Here is a 14147-nt window from a genome sequence, read left to right on the forward strand (position 1 = left end):
AGAAAAATGCCCTCCTTACTCTAAAGAATACAATTTTTATAAACTTGGGATGGTCTTTATACCACCATCATGATTCAATAGGTATCATAGAATAGTTATTTGGTAATAAATGTACCCGTTTAATAAAATTAAAGTCCCCATAAATGAAATTAATGGCTTTAGTTTTATCAATTATTACCATACTATGTGTAATGGAGAGAGAAGTAATCAATTGAATGAATTTTGGAAAAGCTTTAAGGGTCAAATCCTAATAAAATATCTGAGAACTCATTTTCCAGAAAGCCATTATAAATGTGGGAAGTCTTTAGTCAAAGCTCTAATGTATTAGGTGACATTAGAATAGTCATAGTGCAGAGAAGAAAAACAAAGATAGTGAATGTGACAAACCTTTGAACAAGTCTTTAAATCTTGGCGATTATGGTAATATTCATACCGGGGAAGATGCTTACAAATTTAATCAGTGTGTGGAAGTCTTTACTCAATTATCCAGTCCCAGTAGATAAAAGAAAATCCATACTGGAGAGAAGCCTTACAAATATGAAGAATGTGTCAAAGTCTTTAATCAGAATTCACATCTTACTCAACATGGAATAATTCATAGCAGAAAAATACAAAGCCTTGCAAATATAGAAAATGTGGAAAAGCCTTTATTCACCATTTACAGTTTACTCCACACATGAATATTCATAATGGAGTGTAAAGAATATGGGAAACCCTATAGCTGGACCTATAGCCTCACTCAATATCAGAGAATGCATATTGGGGGGAAATTCCACACTCATAATACACAACAAATGACCTTTGTCCAAAATATATACTTTGAAAAACACCATAGAATTCATGCTGCAAAGTGACTTTAAAGGTGTTTTTTTTTTAAATGTGGGGAAATATTTAATTAAAAATGAAATCTGAAATGTTAGAGAATTTACATTAAAAAGTAGTAAGTCAATAACATTTTTCAGATATTATGCTAAATTAGAATACATAGAGGATAATCCAAAGTTTTAAAACTTACTAGTAGATAATAATTTTTAATATGCTTCAAAGTATTAGGAAGACAGATTTCTGGACAGGTGTAATTACTTAAAATGTATCCTTTGTATATTGACACTATTTGGGATTATTTTAGAAGAATATATTAATGTGATTTTACTATGAAATCACTTGATGCTACATCTTTATCCTCAGTGTATTTGTGAAATCATGGGGTTGATTGTTGCTGCCTCAAATATCTGAGAGCCCTTGTGTATTGGGGTTTGGGGGTTTACTCACATTTATTCCCTTGAAGATTAAGGGAAATGTGATGTGCAACATATGAAGAAAATCTAAATGGATATGCTGTTTGTGGTTGACTTAGGATGTTAATGTAAATCATCATGAAGTAGATATTTCGTGCATGGGGGGGTGTGTCCATCAGCCCAGCCTGCACCCTCTCCAATCTGGCATCCCTTGAAGGATGTCGAGGATTGGGCCTAAACAGGCAGGTGGACATCCCTCTCACAATCCAGGACTGATGGCTCCCAACTGCTCGCCTGCCTGCCTTCCTGATTGCCCCTAACTGCTTCTGCCTGCCAGCCTGATCACCCCCTTACCACTCCGCTGCCAGCCTGATTGATGCCTAACTGCTCCCCTGCCAGCCTGACTGCCCCTAACTGCCCTCCTCTGCAAGCCTGGTCCCCCCCCCCAACTGCTCTCCCCTTCAGGCCTGGGTCCCCCCAACTGCCCTTCCCTGCAGGCCTGGTTGCCTCCAACTTCCCTCCTCTGTCGGCCTGGTCACCCCTAACTGTCCTACCCTGCAAGCTTGATCGCCCCCAACTCCCCTCCCTTGAAGGCCTGGTCCCTCCCTACTGCCCTCCCCTGCTGGCCTGATCGCCCACAATCTGCCCTTCCCTGCTGGCCATCTTGTGGTGTCCATCTTGTGTCCACATGGGGGCAGCCATCTTTGACCACATGAGGGCAGCCATCTTGTGTGTTGGAGTGATGGTCAATTTGCATATTACTCTTTTATTAGATAGGATTTCTGTGAGAGTGTTTCCAGATGTGATTAGCATTTGATTCTGTGCCTGAGTAAAATAGATTGCCCTGACCCAAATGTGGGTGTATCATCCAATCCCTGAAAAACCCAAATAGAACAAAATGGCAGAGGGGTGGGGTGGTATTTTCTCTCTGTTCCTGTCCTCAACTGGGACTTACACCATCAGTTCCCTGGATCTCAGAGTTATATCAATACTTTCCTGGGTCTCCAGCTTGCATAGCAGATTGTGAGATTTCTTAGCCTCCATCATCAAGTGGGGCAATTCCTTATCATACATTTCATATTGGTTCTGGTTCTCTGGAGCACCCTGATTAATACAGGTAGTATATGCTTACTTCAGATAGTGATGTTTCTTATGGATTTGTTCTGTTTATGAAAGATCCCATTTTATCAATGCTAATGCCTTTTTCAGTAAAGTCTACTGTATCTGCCATTAGTCTAGCTAGAACTTATGTTTTTGGTTAATATGTTCATGTTACATAATTTTCTATTCTGTTTTTTATATTAAAACCAAAGGACTTGTATGCATGCATATAAGCATAACCAATGGACACAGACACTAGAGGGATGAGGGCATTGCCAGGGGGTCGGGGAGGCCAGGGGAAGGTCAATGGGGGGAAAGGAGACATATGTACTACTATTTGTAATACTTTAAACAATAAAAAATAAAAACACACTATCAACAGGATCAGTGTGACCTTTTAGAAGGTTCTGTGCCTGGAAGAGCATTTCTGCAGGGACATGACGGGGGCAGCAGGTGCTGGGGGAGCAGGAACTCTGCAGCTGGAGTGCTCAGGGCAGACCCTGCCCCTGCTATCACGTGTGTGATTCTGGGAGTGATGGGTGCCGCTGTGCCTCAGTTTCATTTGTAAAATGATGATGAAAACCAGAGCAAATGAATCAATATTTGTAAAGGATTCCAAAACATGCCTGGAATATATTAAACATGTCCATGTTTATGGAAAAATAAACCTTTTATTCTCTGTTTAAAAATAATAATATAACTTAATCATCATATAATTTTATAATTGAAATGAAAATTAGTTTGAAAAATGTTTCATCCATGCAAATTCAATATAATTACTGATATCTACCTTTTTATTACTTTTTATCCATTTGATTGACCTGTTTTTGTTCCTTATATTCACTTTCAAGTGCCTTTACTTGGGATAACAAACTTTTATTTTATTATTCCATTTTACCTCTACTGATTGCTTTGTTATATTTAATTATTTTTCAGACATTAACCTAGAGATAACAGCATACATTCTTACCTTAATTAATTTTCAGATTATTAAAACCTTAGAATATTTTAGCTCAATTTATCTCTTCTTACCACTTATGTTATTGTTGTTGTGCATTTCAATTCTACATATCTCAAAGTTGTCCTGAACCTATTATCTTCTTACACCATTATTATTAAATCAATATTCATTTATTTTATCTAATTTTTACAATTATCCTTCTTGCATCTCTGTGCTGCCTTCTAACTGATATTTTTCTTTAATGACAGAACTGTTTACAACACACTTTTGAGTTACACATCTTTATTTTATTATAAATATTTTATTTGAATATTGAATTCTAGATTTTTCATTTTGTATTATTACATATGTGTTCTGATATATTTAATTAGTTTTTAAAATTCTTAATAATTATCTTTCCAACTGAGGCTTTTGTCCTGTGTTTCTCTGTTCTTTGTTTCCTAGGACTGATTTCATTTTACTAAGTCCCATAGTAAAGAATATGTATTCTGTGCACTTTTTATAAAAATAATTCTGGATATTTCTCCTAACCATTTTTCCAGTACATAACCCCTCTTCTGCTGTCAATTATTGTATGAATATTTCTTGAATTCTCAATACCAATTATTTTAGATCATTAATTTATACTTCTTCTATGAAAATAATGCTCTAATTGTTTTTACAGACGGTGCTAAATACATGTAGATCTTTTGAGTCTCTTTCTATTTCTGTTATTTTCATGGGTTTTGGTCATTGGAAACTCCCTTGGTATGTTTGTGACTTTTTTACTGTTTACTCAAAACTATACAAGGGTTAAGTCCCTGGATGATGACTTATTCCCACAAATAGGATTTGATTTGCTCTGGCACACAGGTACAGGCAGACATCCTTGACCAGAACCATAAATAAGATTATCAATTCTGTTTTCCTTTACTATAAACATTACCATCATTGCCTTGGTCACTTTCTTTCAGAGCAATTGAAATGAGAAAAAAATATTATATTTTACTTCCCCTTATTCCAGTTTTGAAGCTCTTCATTTCATGGAGAAAATTTAATTTTTTATTTAAAATATTTTGTTTCTGTCAGTAGGAAATCCTTTAACATTCTTGTAACATAGGTTTGTTGATAATACATTCCTCGGTTTTCATCTATCTGAGTTTTATTCCTCTTTCAATCTTTGAATGTAGAATTCTAGGTTGTGACTACATACCTTTTTTGCTTGTATTGCTTCTGATGAGAAGTCAGAACTAATTGTTATTCGTGTTTATATGTAGTAAATGTGTTTTTCCCCTTGAATGCCTTCAAGATTTTCTTTTTGCCTTGTTATTTTTTTCAGCTTTAAATGGTTGTGCCCAAAGGGTGTTTTCCTCTTCTTGTGTTCTCTGAGTTTCTTTAACTTACGTTTTGCCATTTCTCAATACTTTCAGAAGATTTTCAGCCATTTTACACACACACACACACACACACACACACACACACACACACACTATTGGAATTAAATGTGATCCATCATTAGGGAAATTGCAAAGATAATAAAGAGAAGAGCATTGGGGATTCTAATATTTAGGAATCAAGCACGGGGGAATCAGCAAAAAAAGAGATGGAGATAGATAGAGATAGAGATAGAGAGATATAGAGATAGAGATAGAGATAGAGATAGAGATAGAGATAGAGATAGAGAGATAGAGATAGGTAGAGGTAGAAGTAGAGGTAGAGGTAGAGGAAGGGGTAGGGGTAGGTAGAGAGAGAGAGAGAGAGAGAGAGAGAGAGAGAGAGAGAGAGAGAGAGAAACCTCCAGCCCTAGCCAGTTTGGCTCAGTGGACAGAGCATTGGCCCCTGGACTGAAGGGCTCTGGGTCTGATTCTGGCCAATGGCACATACCTGGGTTGCAAGTTGATCCCCAGCCCTGGTCGGGGTGTGTTCGGGGGGAGGCAACAAATCAATGTGTCTCTCTCCCACATTGATGTTTCTCTCTCTCTGTCTTCCCCTCCCCATCGTGCCCCCCCCCCCCCGGCCCCATCCCTTCCACTCTTTCTAAGAAATCAATGGAAAAATAACCTTGGGTGAGGATTGACAAAACAAATAAACAAACAAAAACACCTTCCATATAATCACAGAAAACCACACAATAAAATCTAATTTAATCAAAACAACTAAATTCTTTTAACTATTAAGGCAGAGATCAATTGTTCTAAGTAATGCTGATATTCATTACTATGACAGTAAAAAGATGACTAATCTGGAAAGGCTGTGTTTAAAAGAGGTTACTGAATTGGTGCCTTATAAACCAGTAAAAGATGGCTGTGAAGAGAATGTGAAGTAAAAGTTGACGAAGGGAATAACAGATAAATGTAGGCAAGAATGATACTTTCCAAATTCATATTACAAAACAGGCAAGAAAATATATTTATTAGGAATGGAATATTTCAAGTATTTTGATCACAATGGAAACCCTACTTCAATGTTTAGTAAATAATATCATGAATAATAAAAAATTCTAGTAAATTAAGTAAGAAAAGAAAACATGTATAACTAAATATTTCAAATTATGACTGACTAACTTAAAATTAGATATTTTTTAGACAATCTGATTATAGTGATTATGCCATGTTGGGAAAAAGAGAGCACTACAAGATGATAAATATATTCTAAACCATAGAAACTTACATTTGAAATATTCAGAAATAAACCACATTTCTGTCTAGAACTTACGTTTATGGGAGAATTATCTGCACGTTTTATAGACTCTAATCACATGCCAAGATGACTTCACCTTAAAAAATATTGGTGATCCTTATTAAAAGTCACAAAACATCCTCTATGGTAAATAACTAATAGATGGCAGACATTTAAATATCTATTAAGTAAAGCATTTCAGAACAGCTCAGTGATGAATTAGTGGTTTACCTTAGATGTGATAAGGGAACTCATCCTGACTGAGATATAACAGAATCAAAATTAATCATAATAATAAGAGAAACTCAGGTTTTATTTTTATTAGATTAGCTCAAAATTAACATACATATTTTTTCTCATTTTCTTGCTCTTAAAATTTCTAAAAGTTTGATAATGTTTTAGGATTATTAAATCAACTTTATCAAAATGTATATACAAACAAAATTATAAAGAAAAAATATAATTAATTGTTTAAGTAACCATTTTCCCTGAAATCATATCTGTGATCCAAATATATTTAAGATCCTGTTCATTCTACAAATGCTACATAAACTTATATAATTGTCTAGTCAACTATATACCTTATGTAGTTTTCTTCCTACCTATCTTTTATATCATTTCTTTGCTATTTTTCAAATATTTCTTATAAATAACTAGTTTTATAAAATGTACTTTAAAACAATAATCATATTTTTAATAAACAAACATTTTCAAAGATGAGCATCAACACTCTTGCAAATCTGTTACAGTTTGCTTTTAATTATTTCAAATAGAAAGTGCACCAATAAATCAGTAGTATTACAGAAAATGTAAATGAATATTAGTTTTAAATAAGTTACCAATGAACATAATTAAAGTACAGTAACAAACTTTGCATTGTATGCTACATGAAACATAATTCAAATTAAATATTATTTCATTGTCTTGACTAATTAGAATTGAAAGATAGAAAAAGACAGATTAAATATTTAGTTCAATTTCTTTTACATATCCAGAGGAAAACAAAATGAGGTGAGAAAAAATATCTCTATTGAAGAAAATAAAGAATATTAATGTAGAACAATGATTTCTGTGAAAATAAAGCTTCAAAGAGATAAAGGTAAACATCCTAGAAAAGAAAGAGAAACAAGGAGAAACTATGTATGGAAGATACTATTAGATATATGGTTATTATTAGTGGCTCCTTTGTTCATTTCTTTAATAGAGAGTGCAATAGGACATTCATTTCTTTGAGAAAAAAATAACCCTGTGGATCATACTCATGAAGGCTTTTTTCACTTGTTGGTTCCGTAAAGTGTAGATGAAAGGGTTCAAAAGTGGCGCAACTGAAATATTGAGCACGGAAATTCCCTTGGAAAAAGATACCTTTTGTTTGACTGATGGATTAACATATATGAAAATACAGCTACCATAAGAAAGGGATATCACAATCATGTGAGAAGAACATGTTGAAAAAGCTTTTTTCCTCTGACTAGTTGAAGGGAATCTTAAAATGGTCAAGGCAATAAAGGCATATGATATTATCACCATTATCAATGTGACCACGAGTGTCACCAAAGCTGAGATGAATCCCATCAGCTCAAGAGTCTGTGTGTCTGTGCAGGAGATCTGCATAAAAGGAGTAGTGTCACAGTAGAAATGCTCAATAATATTGGAGTCACAGAATTCAAGGTCCAGGCCTAAGATGAGCGGTGGAAAGATGACCAAAAAACCAGCAAGCCAACAACTGAGGACAAGCTGTGTGCAGATTTTATTGCTCATGATGACTGTGTAATGCAGGGGCTTGCAGATGGCAACATAGCGATCATAGGACATAGCTGCCAGCAAGTAAAATTCAGATGCCCCAAAAAGGAAGGCAAAAAACACCTGAGTAACACAACAATTATAGGAAATGGTTTTGTCCCCTGTTGCTATAGTAAGCAAAAATTTAGGAATGCATGTACTAGTATAGGAAATTTCTAAAATGGAAAAATTCCGAAGGAAAAAATACATGGGGGTCTTGAGGTGAATATCCACCAGGGTGAGTGTGATGATGATCAGATTGCCAGTGATGCTTAGCATGTAAATGAGAAGCAGGAAGATGAATAACACAACTTTCCATTTTGGGTCATCAGTCAAACCTGCTAGGATAAACACTGTCACTCTCGTATGATTTCCCATTGCTATACTTGCTATATCTGAATAGGGAAAAAGAAGAAAATGATGGTACCAATGAAAAAATAACCATGATAATTAACGTTGAAACTAAAGTTAGCAAACTGATATTTCAGATAGAAAAATGCATTGCTCTTTTACTTTTTTAAAATGTTTTTTTGTGGGGGGGGGGGGCAGTAAAAAAGTAGTTAAAATTGTAGTTGAAAATTGTACTAGAGAATAACCTATATAGCAATAGTAATTGTTGATTGTTTTTATGTGGGTAAATTAGAGAGATTAGAGAGATTTTCAAAGCATATGAAAATGTGTTTTTTCCTCCTGTTAATATTCAAGGGTCAGGATGGCATGCCATTTCCTGTCTTAATAAAGAAGTTTTCATCCTAGAATCAAAATGATGTCACTACAAGCTTATAATTTGCCCCCCACACACATGTACCACAAACCTAGCCATCATCAATAAACAAGGCTAATATACATTTACTATTTTACTCAACTAAACAAATTCAAATGCATGATTCTTGTCCCATTTATTTTCATGGTTAATGATATCCAATTCCAGGTAAGTGATCAGGAGGTATTGGGGGGAAAAAATCTGTTCTCAATAGTATGTCCATCCCCTCAATCTCTGTTGCAAACCAGCACTTACCAATTTGTACCCCAAAAGAAAATCAGCAAGCACAGTCTGGTAATGTCAGTCTGTGTAAGAAGAAACTGCTAATGTGTGAGAATAAGGAATATAAAAGCTTAGAGAAATAGCCCAGGTTGGGTAGGTCAGTTGGTTAAAGTGTTATCCTAATACACCAAGGTTGAGGGTTCAGTTCCCAGTCAGGGCATATAGAAGAATCAACCAAGGAATGCATAAATAAGAGGAACAACAAATCAAAGTTTCTTTCTCTAAAAATTTTCATTTAAAAACGAAGCAGAGATAAGCATATAAGTATGGATTCATTAAATCATATGAGATGAAAGGAGTAAAGAGAAATATAAGAGCAAAGATAAAAAGCTTTATAGAAACCTAGAGAGGGAAGAAGGGTTTTTGACAGATAGGATAGTGAATTTGAGGGGAAAAGTAAAAAGAAGATTAAAAATATGTAAATTAGTAAGTAAAATTGTAAAGAGGAACTATTTACCAATGCAACTTCTCTCCATCTGCTTGCCTTTCTTATACTTACCGTTTTGTTCTTTGTCTAAAATATAGACGGAAACATAAACAGTTTTGAAATCATCATAGCCTGAAAGAGAAGATAATTATTTGGCAAATTTCAAACACAAAAAAAAATCACAGAATAGTGTGAGGTATATATTTTCTTATCATAAGAATATTCAAATATTTGGTAAACACAGTTAAAGAAATATCTATAGATGACTAGTCTCAACAAGAGGCATATATTGAGACAGATTGTTCAGGTTTGCACAGCTATTAAGTTGGACATCAGCATTAAGATTTTCGAAGTCGTGTCCTTAGAAGTATACATTTTGTACAAAATACTATGGGCCAGATAATAGCTTATTTCTTTAAAATAAAAAAGCTTAACAATATCTCTAAGGAAATTTCTTTCCTCAGTATCTTCATCTAACACATAAAATGATTAAGGTCTTATGATAAAATAATGTTTTCTGTTTGAGAATACAAAAATTATTATTTCTAACTTATTTAAAACATGTATTATCATTAAAAAGCCATATATATAGAAATAAAAATAAACTTTTATGGACAAATAAACGTTGGTTCCAATAATATCTAGATGAGTTCACAGAAGGAAAGTTAGATTTAAAGTTAGGTCTTAGAATATAAAGAAATGAGAGAAGGTATTCATTTCTTAGAGAGGAAACAGCCTGAACAGAGAGAAAGTGAAGACTATATGCATGATTGCATTAAAGGAAATTATTAGAGGTTTATTATCAAAATCATGTATGTTTAATATATAGACATTTATGAGTGAAAACAAACTAGTCTTTCTCCCTGGACATTCCTTCCACATGCAGATAATTATGAAGCTGCCTGTTACAAAATTTTCCTCATTTACACAACTTACCATAATGGCAACACTGTAGAAAAGTTATATTTAAATCACCCAAATAAGAATTTCATCACGTCAAATCATTTCTTTGTCCAACTTCAACAATTGTGCACACCAACTATCTCCCAACACATTCTGTAACATAAACAACAACAAAGTTGACAAAATGAAACCATTAGAAGTCAGGCCTATGAATGCAGGTATATTTCTTTGTATTAGATACAGTAAATATTAGATAGATTTTGAAAAGAAAAAGGATTTCAATGCTAAACATTCATTATATTTCATTTGTCTTCCTCACCATTTTTCCTACCTTAAAATTTATAAGGTTGGGGAAACAAGGTTAAAGGTGAAAATAGAACAAATGTGAGATAAAATATATCTACCAGGAACATTGCCATTACTTTTGAGAAATATTGTTTTCATCTTTTCGAGTCTACCAAAAACAGTTAAAAACTCAAACACCTTTTAAAATAAGATATACCCACAGATTTATTCTGACAAAAAGTCTCAGTTTCAATACTTAGATCTCTTATCATCAGCTGAACAGAACACACCAATGTTCCATTTTTTTTTTAATGGATTTCACTCTATTCTACAATCTATGATTGGTTTTTAGCCCCTACTTTGGAAAGAGTTTGATTAACTATTTTATTACAGATTTTTATGAAGTGAATTAAATTTTCCCATTATATGTTGAATATTCTAAGTATTACAGATTAATCAACACTTGATCCCATGTAGTATTTATGCTTTCTGTACTCTAAAGAAAAATTATCTAGATTACAAAGAATTCTCATGTGGATATGAGATTGTTGAACACCATTTCCCAAAGCAAACCAATTTATATGTTGTTATAGAAGTATTCTCCCAAGGCACTAAATTACTTTGAACTTAAAAATTTTTTAAAAATTAGTTTATACTATGTCTCCAGAGAATTCAGTATACTAGTACATTTCCCTAACATATGTGTGACCTACCACACATTTGTGTCTTGAAATCCCAGATAAAGACTTGAAAGAAAAAATAAAGTTTATGTTAGTTAGTAATAAAATGTGGGAATATGAGATAGACAATTTAGCCTGGCAGACAATATTGTACCTCAATCTAAGTGCACCACCTATCCTCTCTAATAAAATGGTAATATGCAAATTAACCATCACTCTGCTACATAAGCCATGCCCACCAGCCAAGCCACGCCCACCAGCCAATCAGGACAAGTATGCAAATGAACCCCATCCAAGATGGCTACAACCACAGAGAGCAAGGTTTCCTAGGTAACAGAGGAAGCCAAGCTTTCCATAGCCGTTGCAGGCCTAAGCCTCCACTCAAGCTACAAAGTTTCAATTACAGAAGGTAAACAAATTCAAACACATGGCGGCAGAATGGAGCTTGAGAGAGCAGACCAGGGTTGCCAGCGGCAACAGGGGAAGCAAGGCTTTCCACACACCCTGGCCGGGCTCACCCGCTTAAGGCTACAAAGTTTCAATTGTAGAAGGTGAATTAACTGCCACAGAAATGGCTGCCGCCCTGGAGGGAGCAGCAGGCTTGGCTCCGCTCCAGGCTACAAATTTTAAATTGTAGAAGGAAAATAAATTCCAGATACCACGGCTTCCTCTTGGGTCGCCAGGGGGCGTGGCTGGCCTGCAAACCACCACAGGCCCCTCGCTCAGGCCGCCCCACGCCCCAAGGGAACCCCACCCTGATCAGGGACACCCTTCAGGGCAAACCAGCTGGCCTCCACCCCTGTACCAGGCCTCTATCCTATCTAATAAAAGAGTAATATGCAGATTGATCATCACTGCAACACACAATATAGCTGCCCCCATGTGGTCAAAGATCCTGCCCCCATGTGGACACAAGATGTCCACTACAAGATGGCCAGCAGGAGAGGGCAGTTGGGAGGCACCCGGCCTGCAAGGGAGGGCAGTTGAGAGGGACCAGGCTTGCAACGGAGGGCAGTTGGAGGCGATCAACCCTGCAGGAGAGGGCAGTTAGGGGTGACCAGGCAGGCAGAGGAGGGAAGTTGGGGGCAAACAGGCTGGCAGGGGAGCAGTTAAGCATCAACCAGGCTGGCAGCAGAGTGGTTAGGGGGTGATCAGGCTGGCAGGCAGAAGAGGCTAGGGGCAATCAGGAAGGCAGGCAGGCAAGCAGTTGGGAGCCAGCAGTCCTAGATTGTGAGAGGGATGTCCGACTGCCCGTTTAGGCCCGATCCTACCAGGATCGGGCCTAAACGGGCAGTCGGACATCCCTTGAGGGGTCCCAGATTGGAGAGGGTACAGGCTGGGCTGAGGGACAACCCCCCGCCATGCACGAATTTCGTGCACTGGGCTTCTAGTATATATATAATGATCCAGGGTCCGTAATGTCCAAAACGACCAAAGGCTGGACTGAACGCCAGTTGGGCAGTGGGCAGGGTGGAGCAAGGTGGATGTGGCGAGATCTTAGCCTCCTGCCCAGGCGGCCTGCTGCCTTGGCATTTGACTCCAGCAGGACGTGGGCCCTCCCATCTGTGGACCAGAAGCCCTTTTCCTGATACCATGTTCCCAGGATCTCTCACCCAGGTAGGCAGGTGAGTGATTCGGAACCAGTGGTCCTGAATTGCAAGGGGTATGTCCCAGATTGGAGAGGGTGCAGGCTGGGCTGAAGGACACCCCCTATGCACTAATTTTGTGCACCCGGGCCACTAGTTATTTTATAATTCTCTAAACACACATAAAAGAATGTCCTTGGCTATGCAGGCCCATGTCTCCATCCTAAGCTCATCAGGATTGAATGCAGAGACCAGGCAAGGACCTTGAGAGGCCAGTGGCAACCAGGAATTGATCAGACTCACATCAGATGGGAGAGCAACATACAACAGATGCCCCTCATTACAGAATTATAGAACACTCGATTCAACTTAACTCTTAGGTGAAATGATAGGGATGACTGAGGCTGTAGCTCGGACTCAAAAACAGGAAAATTCCAGGCAGCTGTGAATAAAAGAGGCCTCCGACACAGGAACCTAAAGGGCAAGCTGCAAATGGGATCCCTGCTATTCACCCAGAGGAGTCTCCCTGCTTGTAGTCCCACAGAATCACCAGAAAATGATACTGGACAACCAGTTGACTTGATCCAATTAAGCAGAGCCAGGGTTAAAACATATATGAGTGTTTATTCCAGTAATGCTGGCAGAATGGGAGAGCAGCAGAATGTCCACAAAAATCTGCTCTACTCCACCCTCATCAGGCAGCTGCTTATATTGGGTAGAAGGACAACGGTTACATGAGAAAGTGGGAATTACAAGCACGGGAACCGACAAGGTATAATGGTTACAGGCAATACAGATTGTCGGGTGGAGGGTCACAAAGGGAAGGCACCTGTAGGACCCAATTGTTTCAACAACAATGTTGTTAATCTTTCCTTGATGATAGGAAGTTCTTGGGAAAGGAGGTTAACTCCCATGTCCACGGGCGTTCAACTCCCAGCCAGGTTAGAATGTGCTATCTCTAATCAGAACAGAACAAGTAGAGTTAACAGAGCCTAATTAATATTTTACAGAGCATGATTAATATTTCTTGTAATTATAGCAAGTCTCCACTCTTCTCTTTCTGCTCCTAGCACTTGTACATTTTGAGAAAAGCTGGACATTCTGTGTCACCATAGGAATGGAGATAAATAGGCCTTCAGTGTGAGGGTTTATGTTATTATCTCTAGGACTTGAGTTGTGTTTAATGTTTACTGTAGCTATACGTGCCAGAGGCTCTACGTCTTCTACTGTCCTTATTTTCTTTCCCCTTTTGACTTTGTGTTTTTGTAAGAACTCCTTCTCTGAAGTGAGCCTGAGTCTTACAATCTTTCAACTATAATTCACGGTTATTATCCTGGATCCTCTATTGGTGAGGTGGTAATGTGTGAGGGAGCCAGAGTGATACAGTTGTAATTAGCAAGTTATTAATAACAGGAAAGGAGCAGAGAAAAGGCCAGACATTATAGGCATGTTCCCTGCCAAACATTGGAGGAGGGGACTGG

General features: G+C 37.1%; 1 protein-coding gene across 1 annotated transcript; it reads right to left on the reverse strand.

Annotated features, from left to right (window-relative positions):
- Positions 1-7179: 7179 nt before the first annotated feature.
- On the reverse strand, positions 7180-8118 carry LOC129149642 (olfactory receptor 6C75-like). The gene has a single exon (XM_054718426.1). The coding sequence runs from the start codon at positions 8116-8118 to the stop codon at positions 7180-7182; it is 939 nt and encodes a 312-aa protein (XP_054574401.1).
- Between the last annotated feature and the right edge of the window lie 6029 nt (positions 8119-14147).

The sequence above is a fragment of the Eptesicus fuscus genome, chromosome 7, assembly GCF_027574615.1.
Source record: "Eptesicus fuscus isolate TK198812 chromosome 7, DD_ASM_mEF_20220401, whole genome shotgun sequence".
NCBI classification, from domain to species: Eukaryota; Metazoa; Chordata; class Mammalia; order Chiroptera; family Vespertilionidae; genus Eptesicus; species Eptesicus fuscus.